Below are 27,784 nucleotides of genomic sequence, written 5' to 3' on the forward strand. Positions count from 1 at the left end.
TGCAAGCAATGTGGACAGCGGTCGTTGGGCAATAACACGAATAGATCGAATAGGGAGATAGTCGCACAGTGGCTAGGATAGCAAGGGTCAACGATGGGATGGAAAATGGGCCTTCGGCGACTATTCTAGGTAAGGTGGTTTTTTTTTGTTCTCTTTTTTTACATAACTTTTTATTTTTTGCAATAAGTAATTTTTTTTCTAAATATACTTTGACCCCCCTTTTTTATACATGTTGATTTTTCCTTCTTTTCTTTCTATTCATTTTCATATAAATTCTATATCTTTATATATATTCATTTTTATTTTTTTCGACTTTTTTTTTAGTAATTTTATGGCCAAAGGCCTAAGAGCAATTATGGCAGAATGGAGAACCTCCCATACGTAGTGAAACGCTACAACTGTGATGACAACAAAGTTGATGAAATTGATGGCCAAAGGTTGGATCAGGCGTGGTTCTAATACCAATGTAATAAACAAAGTTCATATACTCAGAGGAATGCTCTGATACCAATGTAACGAACAAAGTTTGTATACTCAGAGGAATGCTTTGATACTAATGTAACAAACAAGGTTCGTATACGTAGCCGAGTAATCTTCAGAATATGATGCAGGAGCATTCAGCCCAAGGAAAATCGTTGTAAATAGTAGACATAAGGGGTCATGTATTTTAGGAAATAGTTTTCCTAAGTCTCAAGTCAATGTAATATTTAGGCTTTTAAGTGATTTAATTAGATAATGGGAGAATATGTAAATGCTCTCAAAATAAATAAATGAGAACATGAGTGGTAGAAGTCAAATCCAACTCTTAAACAGTTCCATGATTCTAGGAACAAGAGAGAGCTTTTAGGCATTAAATGGGAAGCTGATAAGAAGACTTTTCTGTTTTAAAACAGAGGAAAAGATGGAATGGATAAAGTCTCAAGGAGACTTATCTGCCACATATGCATGCATGTAGCGAGCTTTAGGCTTTTGTTAGAGGGGTGATCGGATCCTCCAATGATCCAATCCAATGCATTCTTATAAATAGTGAACTTGCGCGTTCAATGGAAGAGGCCACTAATGTTGAGAATCCAGCCTGTGTGAGACCGAGGTGTCTCGAATGTAATCTTTGTTTTTACATTAATATATATGCAGAGTTATTCCTGACTGTGTCAGACTGTGTGAATGCATGAAACTATATTGAATGATTGAGTTATATATAAATGGAGAATTTGTAGGTTCTGTAACTATGATTGCAGGCAGAATTCTGGTGAGGAACACGCAGAGAGAGGAGATGGATTTAGAAGAATCGTAATGGACCATCGAGTCTAATTGAAGCAGTAGAGCGAAGCTCTAGAGAGACGGCGAAGCTGAGAGTTCGAAGACCTAAGCTCAGATCAGAGTGGCGCAACAGAAGCAGTGAAGGATCAAAACCTTCAGAAGAACCAAATCACTAAAGAATTGAAGAAAACACGAAAAATTTCTAATTAAAGGGATTGAACAGAGGAGCAAAGATCGATGTTCAAGAACTGTTAGATCTGGGAAGATCAACGGCTGAGATCGAATTGGCAAAAAAAATATTGCATCGCATCAGTTCAAGTGGAAGGGAACCAGCCTATGAAATTGCCGAACTTCAATAGGGCGATATAACCGAACCCGAAGTTCATAACGGCGGATTTAAATCCCTATCGAGTCCAAAGATATAATCGCATTATCGGAGGTTTAAGACAGAAGAGTCAAGCGCAAGGACCAGCGATACGCCAATAGCGATAAAGCCGATCGGCGATCGAAGGTCGGGGTGATCGCTTGTCGGAGTTCGGAGGATTGGCGTGGCAGAAGGTTAACATAGAAGGCGGACCCGACGATGATATGAGTGCGAATATATAAGATTTGAGATCCGATAGATGTGTTCAGAGTGGGTTTTCCCGTTATTCCATTATATTTGCGTTAAAGTGATGCGGTCGGTAACAAAGGGAAATTGCATATCGGAAGGTGATGAGGCTCATGTGTAAAGTGGGTTGTGGAAGTCCCGAAAGCCAATTAGCCGATTGCGATAAAGATAAAGCATTGGAATCTGTGTTGATACCGTACTCAAAGCAGAAAGATATGTTTGTGGAGTAATTCCTTTGTAAATGTATTTATAAGGGAATTGCGCGGTTAAAGGGTTGTAAAGTCCCGAAAGGAAGATTTGAGATAGCCTTTAATAAAAAAGGCTAAAGAAGGCTTATAAGGGTAGATTAAGTCCCGATAGAGGATCTAAGCGGGGTGATTAAGTTCCTATACACAGGTACTGTTAAAAAGGGCCTTAACCATCAGGTATGGTTGTAGATTTGACTCCATGCAGAGTTAAATACATGGGACAAGAGTTGTGGATGCATTGTTGTTAAATGCATACTGTGGGTATATGTTGGGTAACCCTTGCATCAGTTTGACTAAGTATGGTTATGTGTGGGTTTACCCCTGCACCATTAGTGGTATCAGAGCAAAAGTTTGTTTCAGAGCAGATTTGTAAGACTGTAAGGGGAACTTTTGAAGTTCTAGAAGATTGTAGCATTCCAACAGAGGCTTGGAGTAGGCAGGAACAGAGAATTCCTTAAAGGAAAGAAAAAGCAAGATTGTTTAATGCAAGTTTTGAAGGAAAAAGGACTTGAGGGACAAAACAGAGGACAATCCATTCAAAGTGCAGAAGAATGGGTGAAACAAGATCATGCTGAGATCTTGAAGGTGAGGTAATATGTTCTGTTTCAAATTAAGAATGTGTGTTTTTATACTAATGCACAGGTGACAGCAAGAGAAGTTATGAGAGAAGAACCAGATGTGTTCTTGAAGACAGAGCAAGGAGAATACTCTGAAGAAGTGGCAGTGAACCTGAAGAATCCAACAAGAGATTGGACAGGGAGGACAGCTGAAGTGTTCTCAAGAGGAAGTGACAGATTGCAGAAGCCTAGAAGGAGCAAAGGTGTTGCTCAAAGGGAGGTTCCAAATAGAGGACCCATGCTTACCAAAAGACTGAGTGAGGAGAGCTTAGTGAGGTAAGATTGCAGCCAGAAGGACTAGCTGTTGCAGAGGCTTGTTGCAAAGGAGCTCATGAAGAAAGAAGAGAAGAAGATGACTACTAATGGTCATAGCAGAGGTTTAGAGAGAAGCCACAGCAGAGGATATAAGAAAGAGGTTGCCAAAGAAAATGGCAAAAGGATGAGTCAAGAAGAAATTGACAAAGAGGTTGTTGAATTAAAAGAACAACTCAATGCATTAAGGAGAATGCTTGAGGAAAGCCAGAGACTAGGTTGGGTCTTGAGGAAGAAGCCAGTGGAATGGCATGAGATGCAGAGAAGGCTACAGCAAAAGCAAGTAAAGTGGTTGAAGGAAAAACTCAAGGAAGTTGAGTTAGAAATGGAAGAATCCATTTGTAAACCAGAACAAGGAGAAATTTTAGGAGAAAGTGAAGATGAAAACTTGAAGACTGAAACTTCAAGTGAGGCCAAGGGGTCTAATGATTTTAAAACTGACAATTTATGTGTGTATGCAGGTGAAACATGTAAAGAAGGACAATTGGCTGATATTGTCATGAAGAAGGAAGAAGACCAGCAGAATCTAAATTATGTTCTGGAAAAAGATGAGATAGATAGATCTCATATACAGCTGGAGAAAGATGTCAAGCAACCAAGTGAAGGGCTTGAAAAGATTGAAGAGGAGACAATCACTAAATGCCTAAATCATTTGAAGGATTTAGAACAGCAAGGGACTGAAGGCAAACTTGAGGAAGAGACTATGTGAGCTGAAAACATAGTAAAGGATCATCATAGTGATAGGCATAGTGGAGATAGCCATGGAAACTGTTGAGACAGACAGTAGGGAAGAAGGACATCTACTGAAAGATGTTAAGAAGGAGGAACCCTATGCAAAGGATTTAACCTTGGGAAAAGGAACACTAACAAAGGAGTGTTTTGAAGAGGATGGACAGTCTTTTGAAGATGTTGAAAGTCTGGAGGAGTACTCTAGGAGAACAGAGTATGATGGAGGAGACCTCTTGAATGAGGGAAGTAGTGATTTGCTACTGCAGAAAGACCTTGAGATTACAAGGGTCAAAGGAAGACAGTATTTTAATACTGTAACACAGCATGTGAAGGATGAAGCTGGAAGAAGAGAGCATTGTGATGAAGTGCTTGCTAAGTGTGAAGAGGAAATTAAACTGCTGGAGAAATTGATGAGAGAACCTGACGATAGAACAGAAGCTACAGTTACAGTTTCTAAAGAAAAAGATGTGTCTCAAGTAGTCATGGAGACAGGAAGGTGTAATAATTTGTTTGCAGGTTCATTAAACAGCATGAATGAGTATGAGTATGTGATCAAAGAGATTGAGCAGAGGTTGTTTGAAGATGGTAAAGAGGCAGTAGGAATCAAACAATTTCAAAGTGAAGATAACTAGCAGTAGGTTAAAGAAGGATAAGTTCACTACTGTGAACCCAAGCAGGAAGACATCATTAGAACAGATGGTGTGGAAGAGAAATTAATTGACAGTCTCATGAATTCTGCTGAGAATTCAAATCAGCATATTGATGTGTTGACAGAGGAGAAGGAGAAAACAGAGCAGCAAACTAAATTGTTGCCAAAGGAAGATAAGGCACAACAGCCTTATGTTTTTAATTTTAACAAGTGTTTTGAGTGTGCAGGTTTTGTTGCAAATGCTGGAGGAGATTTGGCACAAGTGAACAGCCAAATAAAGGTGAAAGAAGAGAATTATGTGGAAGAATTCAATCCATGGAATGGAGAAATTAATTTGTTGGAAAGAATGCTGAACAGTCATGATTTAATCATGAAAGAGGGTAAGGATGATAGGGAGGCAGCAAGTAAACCAAAAAATGAAGCAAGTAAAAGAGAAGTCAGCATAGGAGTCACAGCAAGCGTTGAAGCAAGAGCAAGCAAACCAAAAATTGAAGCAAGCAAAGCAAGAGTTAGCATAGGAGTCATCATAGAAGACAACAACAGTAACCTAAAACAAAGAGAAGGAGGAAGAAGTAAGGAGCAGAATATGGACCAGCCCAAAGATATGTTGGACATAGAAATTGAAGAAATGTGGCAGCAGATGATGAAGCAATTCAAATGGAGGAAAATGGTAGCAGCAGGAAGCAAGATCAATCAGAGCTTGAACCTGATTGACAAGAAGAAGAAGACAGCAGACATACAGCAGCAGCAAAGGTACAAGGCATCTAGACAGTTACAAAACAAAGTGTGGGATCCAGGAAGACAAAGACCAAAAGACACATGATCAGGAGATCATGAATATTTTCTACTTTGGGAGTCTGATGCAGGAGCATTCAGCCCAAGGAAAATCGTTGTAAATAGTAGACATAGGGGGTCATGCATTTTAGGAAATAGTTTTCCTAAGTCTCAAGTCAATGTAATATTTAGGCTTTTAAGTGATTTAATTAGATAATGGGAGAATATGTAAATGCTCTCAAAATAAATAAATGAGAACATGAGTGGTAGAAGTCAAATCCAACTCTTAAACAGTTCCATGATTCTAGGAACAAGAGAGAGCTTTTAGGCATTAAATGGGAAACTGATAAGAAGACTTTTCTATTTTAAAACAGAGGAAAAGATGGAATGGATAAAGTCTCAAGGAGACTTATTTGCCACATATGCATGCATGTAGCGAGCTTTAGGCTTTTGTTAGAGGGGTGATCGGATCCTCCAATGATCCAATCCAATGCATTCTTATAAATAGTGAACCTGCACATTTACCCCTGCACCAGAATACTTCAAAGACAAAGATGTCCATTGTAGGACAATAATTGTATATTGAATATTTTATAAGAACTGATATGAGATGATTACAATGAGGGTGAGGGCCTGCTTATATACCCTAGGTTGGTACCTCTTCACTACCAGTTATGTCCTTAGGGACATACCTTTTCATTAACTAGTTACCAATTAATCATAAGTTATTATTATTATTATTGTTTTACATTATTTGTATTATTTTATATATATTTTTATTCATAACACATCCACTCTCTCACTCATGGAGATAACAGATGATTGGAAGTCATTGCAGATTGTAGAATATTCAAAAAACAAAATTCGCATGTGACATTCTGGAGGGGTTGATACAAGATGACAAATATCAGGTTGTGGACGACATCATCTACTATAAGGACCAAATCTATCTTGTACCAGAGTCACAACTAAAGGAGAAAAGTTTGTAGGCACCGTTGGGTCAACACCTCGGGTACCTGAAAACCTACAGACAAATCACGGGGAGGTTCACTTGGAAGGGCCTCAAGATACAAGTGTTGAGGTTTGTGAAAGAATGCAGCATCTAATAGTAGAACAAAGTTGATCATACTCACCCGATGAGGTTGCTACAGCCACTCCCTATCCCTGAGTAGAAGTGGGAAAGTATCTCCATGGACTTTATCACTAGGCTACCTTTGGTACAAGGAAAGGACTGCATATATGTAGTGGTGGATTGACTCACGAAATTCACACACTTCTTTGCCATACCATCCAAATATTCAGCATCGCAGGTGGTTGAACTATTCTTTAGAGAGATCTTTCATTTGCATGGATTACTGAAGACCATACTGAACGACAGAGACAGTAGATTCATGGGCGGCTCCTGGCAAAAATTATTCAAATTTGTGAGGACTGAGCTGACACTGAGTACTAGTTATCACCCACTAACTGATGGTCGAACTTAGATAGTCAACAAATGGTTGGAGGGCTATCTCCGAAATTATGTATCTAGCTTGCAAAAGGCATGGGTTAAGTGGTTGCATCTGGGGGAGCACTGCTACAACACCACTTTCCACATGTCCATTGGTATGACGCCCTTCAAAGCACTATACAGATATGATGCCCCAACATTTGCATATTGAATATTTGGGGATAGTCGTGCCCCTTTGGCTAAAGACTAGATTCAAGAGAGCCAAGATATCTTACGAGTCCTCAAGGACAACCTGCAAATGGCTCAAAACCAGCAAAAGGTGTATGCAGACAAACACGGGATGGAGCACAGTTTTGAAGTGGGCGACATGGTATACCTCGTCTTCAATCCATTGGCAGACATCGCTCAAAACTAAAGGGGCAAAGAAACTAAAACCCTGGTTCTATGGGCCATACAGAATTGTGAGGTGAGTTGGAGAAGTGGCCTATGAACTTGTGCTTCCTGAAGGATGTAAAATTCATAACATCTTTCATGTATCATGCCTTAAGAAGGCCTTGGGGAAGCAAGTAGTCACCTCCACTAAGCTCCCTCCATTGGATGAGGAAAGAGAGCTAATCTTGGTTCCAGAAGAAATTCTAGAAACAAGGGAGCAAAAGTTGAGGAACATACCTGCGAAAGTACCTCGTAAAATGGAATGATCTACCAATTGAGGATGCCACATGGCAAGGCAAATAGGTGCTCAAACATCCAGAGTTGAAGTTGCTTGAGGGCAAGCAAACTCGGGTGAGGGTTGTAATGTCCTCGACTGCTTAGGAGAAATAAGAGGGGTTCCGCTAGCCTAATAGGTTCCTGTAGGCTAAGGCAGGGCAAAAATTTTAATAGGGGAACAAGATTCACCTAGGAAATACTTTATAATCGCCTAAGGGGTGAAAAGAAGACATTTCCTAGGCTAATAAAAAGTCACTTTAATTTTATAAAGTGAAAGTTTCCTAAAGTGACTTAATAAAATATTAAAAGGGTAAAATGGCAGCAAAAGTGGCCACTCAATTATAAAAAGAGAAAAGTGAGGAGTTTCTCCTCATTCTTTCACTTGCATTTTAAGAAAATGAGTTCTTTGAGAGTTGTGAAGAGGAGATTAGGGTTTGAAGAACCCTAGATGCCATAGCTAACTTCGGTGTTGAAACTAGACACCTTAGTTGGTCTTGAGAGTGAAATCACTTAGATTTCACCTTTGTGCTTTCAAGGAATAAAAATTTTGTAGGAGATCTAGAGGTGAAAAGGTTTTATCAGTTGATCTTCTGATGTGTTTCTCATTCATCTTCTTGAATCCATAGCCAAATCTGGAACCACATTCTGCCATATATATAGTGGGTCGAATCTTGAAGAAACAATTGAATCTAGCGCTGGAAAAGAGGTCGTATCTTCCTCTGCTCTTTGAACTTGTTAATGATGGAGGGTCGAGTTCCACGGTGTTGAAGGGTACGAATTTCTTAGTTGAAAATAGCATATTTTGTGGCATTTAGAGGGCACAATTTCTTGTCCCAAAATCGAGCTTCCTATTGTTGTAGTAAGGAACCGAGTTTCTCGTCCAGGAAGAGGTCGAAGCCCTCTTTGGGGTGGCAGATTACCACACATATGTTGCTAACTAATTTGGGGCTAAAAGATTGGACACATATGTGGTAGGGGCCAAATTTTGAAGCTGGTACGAGTTGAATGTTTGTTCATTCCACCCACAGAGCACACGTTGGAGCTAAGGATGAGTTTCCTCTTATAAACGGGTCGTATCATTGAAGAACGCATAGTTGGAGCTGATTGGAAAAGGGACTGATCTCTAATGCTACATCCTTTAGAGAAGGACTGATATTTGAGAACCATTCTGCTGGGCTAAATGTACCAGGTTCCACTACCTTTTTCGTTCACTATATTTATTTATGACTAGTTAATTGTATGGGTGTTCATACTCAGAATTATCATCATTTAACGTTGTATCGACAGTGAATGTATATTTCTGAGTTTATTAAATAAAGTCTATCCGGTTATTTGAAGCATTTTCCATTGTTGCAATGATCTTTGTACATGTCACTTGAGAAAAATATGAAACCTACACCTACAGCAGTTGTCCTTTAAACTGTTTGACAAAATTACTCACTGAAAATAACCACACAAACTCAAAAATTTATAGGGTGTATTTGGGATATTTCCCAGAAGGAATTTCACAATTAGCAAGGTGATCACTGATCAGATGTAAACTTGGTCCAACCAGACGAGAGGCATAGAGTACTGGGCAGGTAGGCTTGATCAAAAGTCACCTGACACGGGGATACGGGGTTCGCTGGACATGAGGGTTCGAGTGTCGGATACGGACACATTGACCCCGCGGAATAGGACACGTTCGGATACGTTATATATTATAAAATAAAAAATAAAATAAAATAAATAAATCAAATCAAATCAAAATCAAAATCAAAATCAAAATCAAAAATCAAAAATCAAAAATAAATTTTAAAAAAAAATATATATATATATATATATATAGATTAAAAATTAGATATTCCTTACACAAATTCTCATTCATGATACAAATTCATTGATTTCAAACATAGATTTTCATCTAGATGTAAGTTTTACAAAGTAACATTATGCATACAAATACAATTGAGACATAAATGATAAATCATAATACATATTCAATTCATCAATGATCCAATAGGAGAAAGACAAGATAGTAAGATAAAGATGTTGTAATTTTCTCATTAAGTCATCAAAATCAAAATGTGTTACATAGGTAGTGCAATGGCAATGGCAAATAGAAGTAGCAAATACAAAACAACTACAAGTATACAAGCCTCAAGGCAGTTGGTAGCTCATGACTCATGAGTCACCAATCCTCATAGTCGTCATCAAAATCAGCATCACCGTACTCATCATCATGCTCACCACTACTCTCCTCTCCTGCATCCTCCTCCCATGTATCCAAAGTCATTTATGCATCTGCTAGTGTGGAGGATGACCCCTCTACAGTATCACCATCATCAAATGTGACAAGCTCTAGCACTGGATCATTGAGATCCAAGTGGGCCAATGCCAACTCAACACTGTTGTCTGGGCCCATATCATGAGGAAAGACATCCCATAGAAATAGCAAATAAAAAACAACTACAAGTATACAAGCCTCAAGGCAATAGGTAGCTCATGACTCATGAGCCACCAATCCTCATAGTCATCATCAAAATCAGCATCACCGTACTCATCATCATGGTCACCACTACTCTCCTCTCCTGCACCCTCCTCCCATGTATCCAAAGCCATCTATGCATCTGCTGGTGTGGAGGATGACCCCTCTACAGTATCACCATCATCAAATGTGACAAGCTCTAGCATTGGATCATTGAGATCCAAGTTGGCCAATGCCAACTCAACACTGTTGTCAGGACCCATATCATGAGGAAAGGCATCCCATATCTTTGTCTTCCCTTCAACCACTCATCCCTCTACTTGTAAATAAGATGAAGGTTGGTGTGCACATACACCATTATCTCTACCCTGGACTGCTCAAGCTTGCTCTTCTTGACACTATACAAATTCCAATATGTGCTCCAATTCCTCTCGCAACAAGAGGATGAAGTCACCTGAGAGAGGAGCCTCATGGCTAACTGTTGTAGAGGAGGGCTTGTTGTCCCATGATTTGCCCACCAAGAATAGGGCTTCTTGGCCCCCTTGTCTCTAATCAAATCATATCCTACAAATCAACCAGTGCCAGTGGAAAACTCTGTAAAGGCATCCTCCACCTCATCAAGGGATGCTCTATCCTGAAAAACCCACCTGAATGCATCTTTCCTCCCCTGTGAGATTTCACCATCCATGTGAGGAGGGAATTCGCGGGAAGGTCCACCATTTAGACACTCATGGCTATAGTATTTTGGATTCAATGAGTGAGCCAAACAATGTAAAGGTGTGTAATTCTTGTCCCATTGGCTGACAAGAATATCCTGTATGGTGGTGAAGAAGGCCTCTGATGATGTCTCATACTCGGGGCACTCACTCTGTAAAATAATGCTCCTCACAGACTCAATCATGGAATCCCATCCCTCATAAACCTCTCCTAGGATGGGTTGGTCTGTATCTGCAAATCGAAGCAAAGAAATGATAGGGTCCATGATCTTAATAAGTAGATCTACCCTCTCCCACCAAGCATCATCTAACATTGTGTCCTTCACTCTTTTAGAGGCTACTTGATTTGTCTTTCTCCAAAAAGACCAAAACTCTAAAATAACCATGGCCCCAAGAGTGGTTTTGACCTCCCTCAACCTCTTCAACATGATGAATGAAGAGGCAAACTGTGTATCTGCAATCTTCAACAATGATAGATTGGTGTACTCCTTGTAGATAGTGAGGGCATTTGTATGATTTTGTACAAAGTTGTGGATATGTCATGCATCCTCAATAATGCTACCAATCCAAATCACATCAGAAGCAATAGATTTAAGTGCTAAGTTCAATGAATGGACAATGCATGGTGTACTCCTTGTAGATAGTGAGGGCATTTGTATGATTTTGTACAAAGTTGTGGATATGTCGTGCATCCTCAATAATGCTACCAATCCAAACCACATCAGAAGCAATAGATTTAAGTGCTAACTTCAATGAATGGACAATGCAAGATGTCCAAAACACTTGTGGATATTTAGCTTCCACAATCATGCCAGCAGCCTTGCAAACAAGTGCATTATATGTAATGATTTGCACACAAGAATCTGTTATGAAACCAGCTCAAGAAAAGATAGAAAAGATAGATCAACGCCTTAGAATTCAGCCTCTTCGAGGGGGCAACCTCCTTTACATTACATAAATGAACAATTCTTGGATGATACAAATGACAAAACCTCCTTTCTATATATAGGAGTCTAGGGAGTCACAATATAATCCAGCCGACCTAACAATAATAATATAAAGCCACAAAAATAACAATAGAGGGATTCTATGGGGCACAGAAATAACAATATGGGGGTAATAGGGGCATAGCAATATAAATAAGGGATATAACTACAATAGTAATGGGGTAATCACTAGTATTATAGGGACCCAACATGCCCCTCTCCTTCAAAAAAGTGTTGTCCTCAACGCTTGAGTAGTTCTGGATACTTCTGCATAAAATTCTCATCCTCCCATGTGGAATCTTCAGCAGATAAGTTCTTCCACTTGATAAGATACTCTGAAATTGATCGATTTCGTAGCTGTCGAGTTCTTGTTTCTGTGACTGCTTCCGGTTCCAATATAATTTTTCCTTCCTCGTCAAGTTCTGGCAATATTGTTTGAATTGGGAGCTTGTCACCTATAACCTTCTTTAAACATGAAACATGGAAAACTGGGTGCAATCGAGAAGCTGCAGGAAGCTCCAATTTGTATGCCATAGTACCAATCTTTTGCAACACCTTGTACGGACCATAATACTTTGGTGATAATTTATTATCCTTCTTAGCTTGCTTTAGGGACATTTGCTTATATGGTTGTAGCCGTAGGAATACCCAATCACCTACATCAAAACTTCTTTCACTGCGATGTTGATCTGCCTGTTGTTTCATTCTATTTTGTGCCAACACGAGGTTATCCTTTAAGAGTTGGAGGACTTGTTGTTGATGTTCGATGTGATGTTCCACTGCCTGAACCTTAGAATTTTCTCTTAAATATGATGTGATGGATGGTGGTTGATACCCATAAAGTGCCATAAATGGGGTCATTTTTGTTGCTGTATGGAAGGAAGTGTTATACCACCATTCAGCCAGAGGCAACCATTTGACCCATTGTGTCTGTTTATCAGATACAAAGCAACGAAGATATCCTTCCAAACATTTGTTTACTATCTCAGTTTGCCCATCAGATTGAGGATGATAAGATGAGCTATGAGCTAACTGAGTACCAAGACAAGAAAATAATTCTGTCCAAAAATTTCCAGTGAAAATGGGATCTCTGTCACTTACAATAATCTTTGGGTTTCCATGTAGCTTTTGAACTGTTTCCATAAATGCAGTAGAAACTGTACTGGCTTTAAATGGATGTGATAATGCACAAAAGTGTGCATACTTGGTAAGTCTGTCAACTACCACCATGATGACACTCTTTCCCTCAGACTTGGGTAAACCTGTGATAAAATCCATTGAAACCTCCTCCCAACGTTGGCTTGGAATGGATAAAGGTTGTAATAGACCCGGTGTCTTAATTGTTTCAACTTTATTTTGCTGGAAAACCAAACATTCCGCCACAAACTTTTGAATATCTGATTTAAGGCCATCCCAAAAAAATTCCTTCTTAACCCTGTGGTAAGTTTTTAAAAATCCTGAGTGCCCTCCTAAGGGAGAAGTGTGCAATTCCATAAGAATCTTTTGTTTTAGCTGGGAATTCTTACAGAGGTATAAGCGATCTTTGTACCATAACGAATCATTTTGCCAGCTAAATGTATCAGAAGTACTGGAATCTTGTTGTAGCTTTCGAATAAGTGCCCACACTTCTTCGTCATTCTTCCATTCCTCCCTTGCTTCGTTTATCCAATCTGGTTGGATAATAGAAATGGCACACAACAATGCTTCCACATCCTCATCCTTTCTTGAGAGTGCATCTGCCACCACATTTTGCTTCCCTTTTTTGTAGATGATTTCAAAGTCATAACCCAACATCTTTGTGACCCACTTTTGTTGCTCTTCAGAGGATAATCTTTGTTCTAAAAAGTATTTAAGGCTATCATGATCCGTTTTTACCTTGAAGTGTCTTCCCATTAGGTAGGGTCGCCATTTCTTAAGTGCATGGAGTATTGCCAACATTTCCTTCTCATAAATAGCTTTGCTTAAAAACTTTCCCTTGATTGGACGACTTTCAAAAGCAATGGGTCTTTCATCTTGCATTAGAACAGCACCAATTCCATTTCCTGAAGCATCACATTCCACAATAAAGGTTTTTGTGAAGTCCGGTGTAGCTAAGACCGGTGCTTGGCACATTGCCTCTTTAAGATGTTCAAAGGCCTTTGTTGCTTCCGGAGTCCATGAAAATGAATCTTTCTTCAATAATGTTGTTAGAGGTGCTGCTATTCTCCCATAATTCTTAACAAACTTGCGATAATACCCTGTCAACCCAAGAAATCCTCGCAGATGCTTTATGGATGTGGGGATTTTCCATTCCTTAATGGCTTTAATTTTGCTAGGGTCTACCTTAACTCCTTCATGAGATACAATATGACCCAAATATTCCACCTCCTGGACTCCAAAGAAACATTTGGATCTTTTTGCATATAATTGTTTCTCCTCCAATAGTTGTAGCACCCTGTCAACATGTTCAACATGATCCTTCCAAGACTTGCTGTAGATTAGTATATCATCAAAAAATACTAACACAAATTTTCTAAGGAATGGTTTGAAAATTGAATTCATCAAACCTTGAAATGTTGAAGGTGCATTGGTAAGGCCAAAAGGCATGACCAAAAATTCATAATGACCCTCATGAGTTCTAAATGCCGTTTTGGAATGTCTTCAATCTTCATTCTGATTTGATGATATCCCGAACGAAGATCCAACTTGGTGAAGTAAATTGATCCATGCAATTCATCCAGTAATTCATCAATAACAGGAATGGGGAACTTATCTTTAATAGTGAGCTTGTTGAGCTCCCTATAATCCGGACACATGCGCCATGATCCATCCTTCTTGTGCACCAATACTACTGGAGTTGAGAAAGAACTTTGACTCGGTTGAATTATACCAGCCTCTAGCATTTCTGCAACCATACGTTCAATTTCACTTTTTTGGACATAGGGATATCTGTACGGCCTGATGTTTGGAGCAGTGTTGCACACATCGCGATTTAATCGCGATAAAATCGGAAAATCGCGATTTTTTCAAAATGCCGATTCAAATCGCGATTTTTATCCAAAAAATCGGCGGAAATTTTTTTTAACGATTTTTATCGAAAAAATCGCGATTTTTTAAAAAATCGCAATTTTTTCGAAAAAATCGCGATTTTTAAGGAAAAAATCGCGGGAGGCGCGGGCAGCGGGGGTTTTATATGTAAAATCGATTTTTTGTTTATTCATTCAGCAGTCCGCCGCGGAGGAGAAGGAGGAGAAGGAGAAGAAGGGAGGGAGAGGGTTGCCGTCGCTTGTGGGAGCCGATTTTAGGAGGAATCCAAGCCAAGATCGCGAATTTGTCCATAAACCAGGTATGTAGATTAATTTTTTTTTGTTTTGGTTCTCTAAAAACTTTGTTTTTCATTGTTTTTAAAGAATTTTTAGAAATTTTTCATTGATTTGGGATGGGTTATTTGTTATGACTATGAGAACCAATTTTTGATTTTTATTTTCTCATTTTCTTTAAACATTGTTTATTTTTTTTTATTTTTCATTGTTTTTTGGGTTTAGAAATTCAAATTGGGATTTTGGAAATAATTAGCTTGTAATTTTGCAAATGCTAAATTGTAATTTGTATTTACTATTTACTATTATCATTTATGTAATCCTAAATTCCTATTTCCTAATCCTTATTTTTCCATAGGTTTGCAAATTCAAAATTCAAAAACAAACATGCCAAGGAAATTGGATCCTTTCTGGGAATATGGTGACCCTAAAACTCCGAATGATAGACAAAACTTGATTTGCAAGTTGTGTGGAAAGGAAATATTCGGGGGGGTGTACAGGTTGAAGTTCCACCTTGCACAAATCCCTGGACGTGATGTGGGGCCCTGTCTAAAGACAAATGCTGAAATTATCCAAAAAGCCATGAGAGCATTGGGAGAATTAGAGCACACTAGAGACGCCAAAGAAGAACTCAAAAGGCAACTAAGAAGGTCAGTTGAAGGAAGTGGGCCAAGTGGCACAGGTTCTACTGCAGCGTCAGTCAATCCGTTTGCTGCATCATCATATTTTGTTCCTCGAACCACACCTGGTTCACAACCAACTATCGGTTCAATGATGAAAAGAACTGAAAAAGAAAAAGCTGACAAGTTGATGACAAAATTTCTCCTCTGGAGTGATATTCCTTTCAGCATTATAAGGAATAATCCATTTTTCCAACCTACTCTTGATGCTGTTGCCAGTGTTGGCCCGGGGTACAAACTCCCTTCTCTTCATGATTTCAGAGGCCGGCTTCTTCAAGATGAAAAGCGTGACTGCACCCAAAGATTGGAGGATTTTAGGGCATCATGGGCACAAACAGGATGCACTGTTATGTCAGATGGTTGGACTGACCAAAAGGGGAGAACCCTTATAAACTTCTTGGTTAGTTGTCCCTTGGGGACTATGTTTATCAAATCTGTTGATGCAACTCATCAAATCAAAGATGCAAAAAATTTATGTGATTTGCTGGATGTGTTTATTTTGGAGGTGGGTGCAGAAAATGTTGTCCAAGTCATAACGGACAACGCTGCAAATTATGTTGCTGCTGGTAGATTGCTTATGGACAGGCATCCTACTTTATTTTGGACACCTTGTGCTGCCCATTGTATTGATTTGATGTTAGAGGACATAGGGAAAATTCCCTTTGTCAAAGAGGCTGTTGACTCATCAAAAACCATCACAAAATTTATTTACAATCACACATCTGTGCTTAGCTTGATGAGAAAATGCACCAACAACAAAGAGTTGGTGCGCCCCGCCATTACACGGTTTGCGACGAGTTTCATATCTCTTCAATCCCTCTTGAATTCTATGTGGGATTTGAAGAGAATGTTTGTTTCAGAGGAGTGGCGTTCTTCGCCAATGAGCCGCAAACCAGAAGGAGAGGCCGTCTGCAGACTTGTTTCATACCAAGAAGACTTCTGGGCGGGAGTGCAGGAGGTGTGCGCTGTCACAGAACCTTTGGTAAAGGTTCTTCGGTTGGTAGATGGTGAGAAGCCCGCAATGGGCTATTTGTATGAAGCCATGGATAGGGCCAAAGAAGCCATTCGGTCCTACTATGATGACAAGGGAGATGATGGGTTCCAGAGACAACTCCTTCTATGGAAGGTCATTGATGAGCGATGGAACAACACACTCCATCGTCCCATTCATGCTGCTGGCCTTTTCCTGAACCCTGCATTTTCTTATGCATGTGGGTTTAATTTTGATGTTGAGGTCGTGGAAGGATTATTAACCTGTGTCCAGAAGATGGTGAAAACTCCAGAAGAACGTATGGAGGTCTCTAGACAAATTGAGCAATATAAGTTGTCAGGTGGCACATTTGGCTTTGAGATGGCTATCAATGATAGGACGGTTAAAATCCCAGGTATTTTTTAGTTTGTAGTATGTACTTTGTAACTTTGTTTCAAATTTCATTGTTTCTTCAAATTCCATTTTTTTCTTATGTTTATTTAAAATTTTCTTTGTAATTTTGTTGTAGACGCATGGTGGAAGATGTATGGTGGCAGAGTACCCCTTTTGCAAAATCTTGCCGTGCGCATCCTCAGCCAAACATGCAGCTCCTCGGGATGTGAGCGCAATTGGAGTGTATTTGAAAAAATACACAACAAGAAGCGCAATAGGTTAACACTTAAACATTTAAAATATTGCAAATTTCCAAATAAATTTTTGAATTCATTAAAGTTTTAAACAATATTTTTTTTATAATATTAATTATTAATTTATTATTTCATGAACTTTGTACAGGTTGGAGTCCCATAGACTTAATGACATGGTCTATGTCTACTACAATCTTCGATTGTGGGTGAAACAACTAGAGAAGACACCTGATACGGAAGCCATCTCATTGGATGGGATTGACACCACTGCTGAATGGAGGGTTGAGACCGAGAGGCCTCTCATGGATCCCACTGAGGATTGGTTAGTGCAGGATGAGGGGGAGGAGGAGGGGGAGGAGGAGGAGGAGGAGGAGCAGGAGGAGGAGGTGACACCGCCTACCCGGGCTACCCGGGCTACCACTACCACCAGTAGAGGACGTGGTCTCCGTCCACCTCAGCCTCTTGTAGCTGCTACTACTAGTTCTTCAGCTTCTAGAGCACGTCAGACTCCACTGCCATTTCCACCACCACAGGCACCAGCTTCTACATCTAGAGGGAAAGAGAAAGCTGTGCCATATTCTCGCAAGAGGGGCAGAGGAAATCAATAGGATTAGACTTTCATTTTATTGTATATGACATTATGACATGATGAGATACATTATCATATTTTTTGTTGATATTTTGAGGCTGAGTTGGACTTGGGACTCAGGACTTACTATTCAGGACATGATTCAATGTTATGTGTGATTTTAGCGCTAGAAATGATATTGAACATCTTATATATTAGTTTTTTTATCATATTTATGTGTCAATGTATTTATTTTATGTTGTAGATGGTTTAGATATTAAAAAAATTGAAAAAAAATGAAAAAAAATGAATATTTTTGTGCCAAACGATTTTTTCCGATTTTTTCCCGATTTTTTCCCGATTTTAACGATTTTTCCGATTTTTTCCCGGCGCCGATTAAATCCCGATCGCGATGTGTGCAACATTGGTTTGGAGGAACACTTCCTGGAATTAGATGAATAGCATGATCATGATCACGCATAGGTGGGAGACCCTTGGGAGTCTCAAATACCTTGGAATGATTGTCCAGGACTTTTTGGAGATCTGGAGAAATAGATGATTCCAATGTGGAAACATCTAGCGAGCATAATTGTGCAATTACACCTCTTTGCTCCTTTTTTAGAAGCTTTGTCATACCATGAGCGCTGATTATCTTTCCTGGTTTCCCTGCAATACCCCTTAATTCAACTTCCTTTCCTTCCATAGAAAATTTGATGAAAAGTTCTTGAAAATTAAAAGCTATTGTACCCAAGGATTGTAGCCATTGGACTCCTAGTACAACATCCGCACCTCCCATTGGAATGGAAAGCATTGGGCTAGTCAATACATATTCTCCCATGGATAGCTTGATATTATGGCACTTTCCAGAGCAATTTATTGTTCCTCCATTTGCAATCATCACTTGACACTCTGGTGCTGGATATAGGAAGCAATTCAATTCTTTTGCTACCCTACAATGAATAAAATTGTGGGTGCTTCCTGAATCAATCAACACTATTACCTTTTTCTTCTTGATTTGTCCTTCTATCTTGATGGTTTGAGGAGTGGTAATTCCCGCCAATGCATTACAAGATATGGTCGGATTTATTTGTTCTTCATCTAGGCTTTGTTCCTGGAGTATATCTTCTTCTTTTGACCTTTCTTGCTCCTTTTCTTCTTCCTCTTCACAATCTATGTAGAATAATTTCTTCTCAGCACACTTATGACCTTTGGTGTATTTGCTATCACAATTGTAACAAAGCCCTTTTGCTCTTTTTTCTTCCAATTGTTGTGGTGTCAACCTTATAGGTTGTGGAAGACTAAGGGCAACAACACTTCCGTCTTTATAGTTGTGAGTGGTATGCTTCCTGGTTGCCATAATTTTGCTTTCCATTTTTCTTGCTAACCTGAATGCCTTCTCTAATGAATCAGGTTCCCAAAGGCGAACATCATGTTGGATATTATCCTTTAAAGACCCTATGAACACATCAATCCTATGCTCCTCTGGAATATCTTTTACCCTTATGTTCAATTTTTGGAACTCCTCAATGTGCTCCATTACTGAACCCTTTTGTTTGAGACTTATCAATTGGCTAAAAAAAGTGTTGCTTTTTGTATCTTCATAATGTGCTATCAATTCTTCCGTAAAAATTGCCCAAGTGATAAATTGTTTACGAGAGCAAAGCCATTGATACCATACAAACTGATTTGGTTCCAAATATACAGTTGCCATACGTACCTTTTGTGCGTTTTGCACATTATTGAGATCGAAGAATTGCTCCATCTGTAATATCCATGTGGCGGGATCCTTGCCATCAAACTTCCTCATATCGATTTTTGGAATATGGTGATTCTTCGATCCAACATTAGCGTCTATGGAATCATGATTAACATTTCTTTTGTTCTCATCATGAGTTTCCTTTACTACCTTTTCACCATTAGTGACCCTTTCTTGTAGCAACTTCTTCAATTCTTCCATGTCTGTCTTCAAATCTATCTTCAAATCTGCCATGTCTCTCTTCAAATCTGTCTTCGAATCATCCATCTTAGCTTCCATGCCCTTTATCTTAGATTCCACGCCACTTATCTTAGCTTCTGTTAGCTTTTGTGAGCGTGACATTTGTTGCACTTGTTCTTGTAATTTTGATATATCATGTAGCATTTCTTCCTCTTCTTCATGAGTCATGCTAGAGCTTTCAGGTTCCTTACTAGGTGTTTGCATTTTCTTTCCTCGGGGCATCAGTTACCGATAATAATGCTTTACTATGCCCTTTGAATTCCGTTAAACCAAGCTTACACAAGAATTAAAAAAAACCACTACACACCTTTTTTCACTTTATAGAAGCCTGATATTGAATCTGATGTATCTCTGTAATTTCGGATCATCCAGTTCTGAAATTGCTACCTGTAGTAGCCTTCTGCGTCCTCTTTCCAATGCCACAAGTCTGAGCCAAATTGGATTCTCCAAGGAAGAGTTATGTGAAATCTCCCACAGTGACTTGCTTTTAGACTGGTTCAGTAGAGCGAACTTGTACGACGTGCCACGAGTCACTGTTTCAACCTTTGAATCTGAAACACACATACAAGAAACTACAGTCCGTCCTCTTTCTGTACCTTCTTACGAAATTTCAATCCGATCCCCAGAAAAAAAGTTATGACGATTTTCCCCAGGTCACCTGTTTTGAATGTAATTCAGGAGTCTGCAAAAAGACCAACTTCCTCAAATCATATCTCCGCAAATATCGCACGAAAAGCTCTGAAATTCGGACCCAAGGTTCAGCGCGATTTCTTCTCAAATGGGTTTTTTTTGCGACTTCTGAAACGTTACAAAAAAAAAGTTATAGCGAAAATGCCACGATGACCTGTTTGGAGCAGCGAAACCCTAGAATCCAAAGCTCTGATACCAAATGATTATGAAACCAGCTCAAGAAAAGATAGAAAAGATAGATCAACGCCTTAGAATTCAGCCTCTTCGAGGGGGCAACCTCCTTTACATTACATAAATGAACAATTCTTGGATGATACAAATGACAAAACCTCCTTTCTATATATAGGAGTTTAGGGAGTCACAATATAATCCAGCCGACCTAACAATAATAATATAAAGCCACAAAAATAACAATAGAGGGATTCTATGGGGCACAGAAATAACAATATGGGGGTAATAGGGGCACAACAATATAAATAAGGGGTATAACTACAATAGTAATGGGGTAATCACTAGTATTATAGGGACCCAACAGAATCAACACCTACATCTTCAATAACTTTAATAAAGAACTCACCCATATATTGTGCATCCTTGTATTGTCCAAGTGCATCCACTGCTTTCAAGAAAACTGGACCATTCAAGGAAGACACCATGAAGTTGATGAGTGTGTGTCATGCTGGATCTGTCCATCCATCAGAAACAATGCTAACCCCTGATATTGGCCATGATGCTTTAATAGGCTCAAGCATTTTTTCCACCTCTTTTTTTGCCTAAATCAACAATGTGGTTCTAAGCTTCTTTGACCTAGGAGGCACATACACTGATGGAGCCCCTTGAGCTAGAGCTCGGCACATCTCAATAAATAGAGGTGAGCGTGCAACATTAAAGGATATGAAATTTGATGTAAAAAAAGGCAATGGTGAGATCAAGCTCTTCTCGTTTCTCTTTCTGAAAAATCTTGTCCAATGGACCAAGTGAAATTGCCTTTCTTTCTGCTGCTTGTCCCCCACCAGAACTCTCAAATGGGAATTTGTTGCTACTTTTCATCAAGAATGGAAGGGGGTCATCATTCTTGGTTTTTTTAGATTTTGCAGCCACATTTGCCATACCAACATTGGACTCTCTTTCCATTTCTTTCCTTTTTGGTAAAGGCATCTTTGTCCAAGCTGCAATTCCACAAGTTGGTAAAGCCAACAAATGACCTCTCACACAGAAATATGTGCTAGTGAAAGTAGTGTTGCAATAGCTACATTTCCAACTCACATTGCCTCCTCCCTTCACCTTGTTATTTGGCCCTTGCTCTCTTGTGACATATTTCCACAAGAGATATTTGTTATCTTGAAGAGGAAGTCTTCCCTCAACATCTGAAGTTGTTGTTGCAGCCCAACTTGCAATAGAGGAAACACTTGCAGCAGACCCTGATGAAAGTGGGAGAGGAGGGGCATCTCCAACGGGGACATTCTTCCACTTCCTTTGCCCCCTTCCCTGTCTCCCTTGATTGAGCCATGAATGCAGTAAAAAAATAAACAAAAAATGCACAAATTTGTAAAAGAAATACACCTGCAAACTGTTGTAATAAAAATGCAAAAAAAAATAGAGAGAAAATGCTCTCACACCCTTTGCTCTTTGCTCCCAAACACCCACAACAAACAAAACAAGTCAATGTGAAAAAAGAATGGCAAAAATTATCTTTTTAGCGTCGCACGGATTGCCAAAATCAGGACACGATCATGTCCCGATCAGACACGTTCGGAAGGACACAAATCTGATTGAATCGTGTCTGATTCGCCCGATTCAGGACACGACGGCCCTGGGGGATGAATCCGGTTTCATAGAAATTAACTTTTCCCCTATTCTACTTCAATATTTTAAGATTTCTATGTACTAGAGCATTACAACAGCAATCATTTCAAATTACTGCCCCATTTTTGTAGCCACTAGTTCCATGGAAATTGATAGTGTTTAAATGATGATAATCTTCACTTGTTGTTATTGATGCTCCTTATGTTTAACAACATTCTTCAGTGGCTATGTCTTTCAAACTTCAACCAAAGGCACCCTTTACCAAGTTGTTGAACAATGTTGGTATCGGTACTATGGTGTTTTGGGGAGGTCTTACTTTCCGACAGTTTGCATTCAACATTAATGTGGGAAGACAATCTATTTTTTTTTCTCTTCTTGTCCTCCAGTCCATATTTAGGAATGATGTTGTGCATAGGGCTGACATTATCTTGAGATGGGTATTCATTCACCCTCGTGTTTTGGGGAGGTCTTACTTTCAGATAGCCTGCATTCAACATTAACGAGGAAAGACAATCTATTTTTTTTTCTCTTCTTGTACTCCAGTCCATATTTAGGGATGATGTTGTGCATAGGGCTGACACTATCTTGAGATGGGTATTCATTCACCCTCACACTTCTTTTGACTACTTTTAACCATGTTTTCAAGTTGGTTATCCACACACCAACTCTCACTTGTAATTCAGCCACCCATATTCTATATTCAGCCATGGCCACTCTAACCCACTCTCATCTTGTATTTGAGCTTCCCTCTGAGATGTGTTCTGGCAAGTGCATCTTTGTTGGGTATTTATGCACCCACACCTGTATTGTATTTGAATTCTCAAAGGTGTGTTCAAGCTCTCGAAATCTATTTGAAGTTTCTTCTCAATTGTGCTCTCTATGTATCTATGTAGGGGATTTACACCCTCACTCCCTTGATTTTTAGCATTCCCAATTGTGTTCAAGCTCTTTCAAATATATGGAATTAGGTCTTCCTACCCACATTTCAACTATGGTTGATATTATTGGAGTTGGGTACTTCTATCTCTTCTCTCTTACAAGATGCACTTCTTGATATAAGAAAATAAATGACACCATTATCCTAACAGATATACCACATAATTAGACTTGGCTTCCAACCCTCCAACAATGAATGAGCAATTCAATGACAATATTTTCCAACAGAGGAGTTTGGTCACATCATTATTTCAACATACCAGTAATCTAGTTATCACTTGCCCTCAAGGGATGAGCAACTCTTTCACATATAAGATGATTCTTCGAGCTCTTCTTTTTCAAATGGGCAATTCAATATCGTAGCCTCCCAAAAGATGAGCAATTTGGCCGCAGCGTTCTTATTGTGAAAATCAGAAAGGCGGAAGATTTTCTTGTGTTGATAACTACTTGTGATATTCTTATGTTCTTATTAACTTTTTTATGTTCTTTTATCTTTGTTTCATCAAGCAATTATTAAAAGCAAAACATGAAGATCAAGGACATCAGATGTAGGCGAATAGCCAAAGCTAAAACCCCTATATAGGGGAAAATCCAGTGAAGAACTCTTCCTTCAGTAATTCAAATTGAGATGGACCAAGACCCTATACCAACAAACTTTCCTCCTCCACCAAGTCAGCCTTCCAAGATGATATAGTAGTCTGTTCTCATCCAATAGCTCCAACCCAACAACAACCCAAAAATTCTACTTCCCAGTTGCAGAATTTTGACCCCCAGCAACAAAATTTCGGCCTCCTAGTTACTACAAAATTCTGTCCCCCTTCCAGCAACTGCATAGCTTCACACGTGTGAGAAAGAGAGAAAACTTCAACTTCTTATGCTTGTGAGAGAGCTTATTCTCCTTTGATATCCTTCTTCCTCTTCTTCCTTAAAAATCACACTTTTTTTCTGGCCCGAGAAGCCGAAGATCGAACTTGTTGTTAGTGAGCGACAAATGAGGTCGAGTTGTTGCCTTTATATAGTGATTTTGCTGCCCAATTTTAGGCCGACTTGTCTAGTTTTAAGGCTGACTTGGTGGAGGAGGCCTAGAAGACTAAAAATAGATTTCTTCTTTAACAAATAAATCCCAAGAAGGGCTCTTTACAATATGACATGAACAAGGACACTTGACACAAACCCTAGAAGCCTGCAATGGAAGCTTTGACCTAAAAATAATTGACCCAAACATGAATGATGAAACCCATGCTTTAATAAGTCAATTTTAATAATAATAAAATGCCATTTTCTTTCTTCTGACAGATACAATATATTGTGACTTAAATACATTTATGTAGACCGAACCTAGTTACATTCTTCAACACTCACTCTTAACTAGGGAGGTATTCATAATTACAACCATAAAGAGGTACATGGAGGATCTCCAATATGAACTACGAAGAGTTCAAGCACACTCAGTGCCACGGACTAGATACCTGACTCGGGTTATCTATCCAGGTGGGGCTAAGATGGACTAAAGCTTTCAGCCACTCTAGATACCATCAAGCTTACTTGCTAACCATCAACCCAAGGATCTAGGTGTGTATCCAAGGTTGGAGCTCCAAGACCAGCACCACCCTCCCTCTTCGAGATCTAGACATCAACACACAGGCTGGCCAGGTGTCCTCCCAAGCATCTGCCTTTAGATGTTTCAACTCTCCTCAATAAACTAGATATGTCCATTTTTCCAAGCATGCTTCTCAAGTGTTCATCCTTCTTTATGGAGAGATTTACCTGTTCAAACACTGTTGGTCAAAGTTGTCATTGATGTCAATATGGCATTGTTGGAGATGGCAAATATTCTTGTGATACATGCCTTAAACCCTTTCGTGATGTTGCCCTAACTACATGACAAAACCCTAAGTACATATATGAAACTCTATACATCATGAACAATGAAGCCCTAGATCTATCTTGAATGATCTAATGATACATAATGATGAACTAAGAAGCCCCTATCATAAAACCCTTCTAGACACATGCATGTAATACATCCTTGTCCTTATATGATGCATGGACCCCGCAAAAACTGAAAGCCATAAGCCTATGAAGAAGACCTTCACATACATGAATGAAACCCTATCCTTTGTTGATATAAATCCTAAGAAGCCCTAGCCTTGTTGGATGATGCCTTAATGAAGGAACCTTTACCTTGAATGCCAAAGACATAAAATATTATAGGCTGCCATGATGACAGTTTCACAAAATTAATTTTATTGATAGGAAAATGACCTCATTGAAGGTTGAAATTGACACCAGCTTATAGAGGATATTTTTCCCTTTCTAACAAGCTATCACTCGCCTTATAACTCCTCATAGGCTGTGAGAAAATGAATTTTCAAGTTTGAATATAATATTTTTTAAGGCTAGCCAACCTAAGCTGACTTGTACGCTCATGTCCCTTGGCCAATAGACGTGTCTTTTCGCCTATGATCAAGACTAGTATAAATAGGAGTTCAGACTCCTCATTCTAAGCATAATTTTCGGTGATCATTTCAGAGAAGGAGCACAGAATTGTCCAGAAGGTTGAGAAGACATAATAGTCTACTATTTGGGTTGATCTTTGTGTTGAGTTGACATTTAAAGCTAAAAATACATAGCTCAGATCACAGAATTGTGGACAACAGTGTTTTTGGAAGCTCACTACAGTAGAGACTTGTGAATGCATTAAACTATGGACAGTCACCAACTTTGGAAGCTCGGACAAGGATTGGAGACCTCCCTGAAAATCTCGAACCAACAGTTGACAACCACTGTTAACCTACAACAACTCGGAATTGCAACCCTGTGGAGGGCTCGGACTTGCGTTGTGAACTGTCAGCAAGTGTTTGGGTAGCTCGGACCAATTTTTTGGAGGATGAATCTGTGGTGCCTTAATAGAGATTGTTGATCTATTATATCACTGCATTTCTGAAACCTGTGGTTATTCACCTTTGAAGGCTTCGACATGTAGCTTAAGAAGCTCGGACTGAAGACAATCCACACTGTGGTAGCATTCTGAGCTCAGATTTGTGGTGTTGTGAACCTGTGGAGAGGAGGTTGCACATTTTGTTTAGCTCACAACAAGACTCAGATAGTGGGATAAAAGGAGAATTGTCAGCATTGTTGAGGGCGGTTATCATTGTCGTGAACTTGGGAGAAGGCTTAGACTTATGTGAGGACATCAATTGAAGCTTTGAGTAGTGAATTATTTGAAGCTTTAGACAGTGAAGCTTTTGAGAGTATTGGGCATCATATTTGAAGCAGTTTGTTGAAAAAATCCTTGTAAAGACTTGGGTTGATTTGAGACACGTTTGAAGACATCATCTTTGAGCTAATTCATTAAAACCCTTTGAAGCGTAATTGGAGGCTTGATTAAAGATTAAACTAAAGCTTGATAAGGACAATCTGAGGCAGGTTTAAGGGGGTTGTTTTTAAAAGTACACTTGTCGACCTTCTTGAGCAACCAATTGCAGACCATGATGCATTGAAGCCATCATGAGGTGACCTTGAAGATTTTGTTTGGGTACCATGAAGAGTTGCAGTGACACCTTCTGAAAAGACAAAGTTGCCATTGATGAGATGACTGCCTTGGAGATCGTTTGAGGGCAGTGTTGAAGGTGAAGAGATTGACAATGCTCATTGAAGAAGATATTGGGAGCCGTGAAGAATCACTAAACTTATCTTGACGAATTGAAGTTGTGGGTTGGAGCCCTAGAGGATAAGAGTCCTCAAAGAGACCAGGTTGGAGCCTGTACCAGAGATAGGGTTGGAGCCCTAGAGGTTGGTGCCTCAAAGTGACAAGGTTGGAGCCTTGGGAAGATAGGGTTGGAGCCCTAGAGGTTGGAGCCTCGTGAAGTCCAAGTCGGTGCTTGGCAAAGTACAAGTTGGAGCCTGGTGGATTGGAGATTGGTGTCTTCATCTAGGGTTGGAGCCCTACACTATATTGTACTTGATTTATTGTAAAGAAAAGGATTGAAGTCCTCGTTATTCCGGATTAATAAAAGTATTTATTCTCATTGTTCATTTTCTATTCTAAACTTCTAATTATAAGTGATCTAACTGGTAAAAATAATAAATGAAAATAAATATTGATCCACCCCCCCTCTCAGTATTTCCAACAAGCAGAACCCTAATCAATAATAAACTTTCAAATATACAAGTAAACACAAACCTTTGAGGTCTTCAATCATTCTGATGTTGTTTGTACCATCAAGTTATTTGTATACAATTTTGTTGCAATCTTTCTTATACCACTTCTTTAGCAGCACCAAATATAGCTTTAGTACTTCTCAAGTCTTTTGTTTGCAACTACATGAACATTTATTGATAATACTCTTGCTTACTATAAAGTATTTACTGTCATAATATGCCTTCCCTCTTAACTGGGGGGTGGTATACCCTTTCTTCTATCCAAGCTCCCTTTTAAATTAGGGAGATCAACTACTTTCTTCTTCTATAACATCGAAGAAGCTTCAACCTTTCACAACTTCATTAAGGTCATCATCATCCTTATAGCTTTCTTCATCATGCTTATACAGACATCTTCATTATCTTGAAGATTGTGTACCTACAAAACTTTAATAGCAAGTACAACCAAATACATATATAGAAGCATGAAGTTAACTATATCAGAATCATGTTAATACAATAA

General features: G+C 39.2%; 2 protein-coding genes across 3 annotated transcripts in view; one reads left to right on the plus strand and one right to left on the minus strand.

Moving 5' to 3' along the window:
- The window catches only part of LOC149267197 (uncharacterized), a 30,452-nt gene extending 12,532 nt beyond the window's left edge, over positions 1 to 17,920 (plus strand). The window contains exons 4-6 of the mRNA XM_089390349.1: positions 16,011 to 16,890; positions 17,005 to 17,146; positions 17,271 to 17,920. Coding sequence (XP_089246475.1) covers positions 16,011 to 16,890; positions 17,005 to 17,146; positions 17,271 to 17,730 — 1,482 coding nt within the window. The 3' untranslated portion in view covers positions 17,731 to 17,920. The remainder of the gene's footprint in view (positions 1 to 16,010; positions 16,891 to 17,004; positions 17,147 to 17,270) is intronic.
- The window catches only part of SKIP5 (SKP1/ASK-interacting protein 5), a 152,630-nt gene that overhangs the window by 28,314 nt on the left and 96,532 nt on the right, over positions 1 to 27,784 (minus strand). The gene's annotated exons all lie outside the window — the stretch shown is intronic.

The sequence above is a fragment of the Pinus tabuliformis genome, chromosome 6, assembly GCF_031772625.1.
Source record: "Pinus tabuliformis cultivar Carrire ecotype Pingquan chromosome 6, CPIR1, whole genome shotgun sequence".
Taxonomy (NCBI): Eukaryota; Viridiplantae; Streptophyta; class Pinopsida; order Pinales; family Pinaceae; genus Pinus; species Pinus tabuliformis.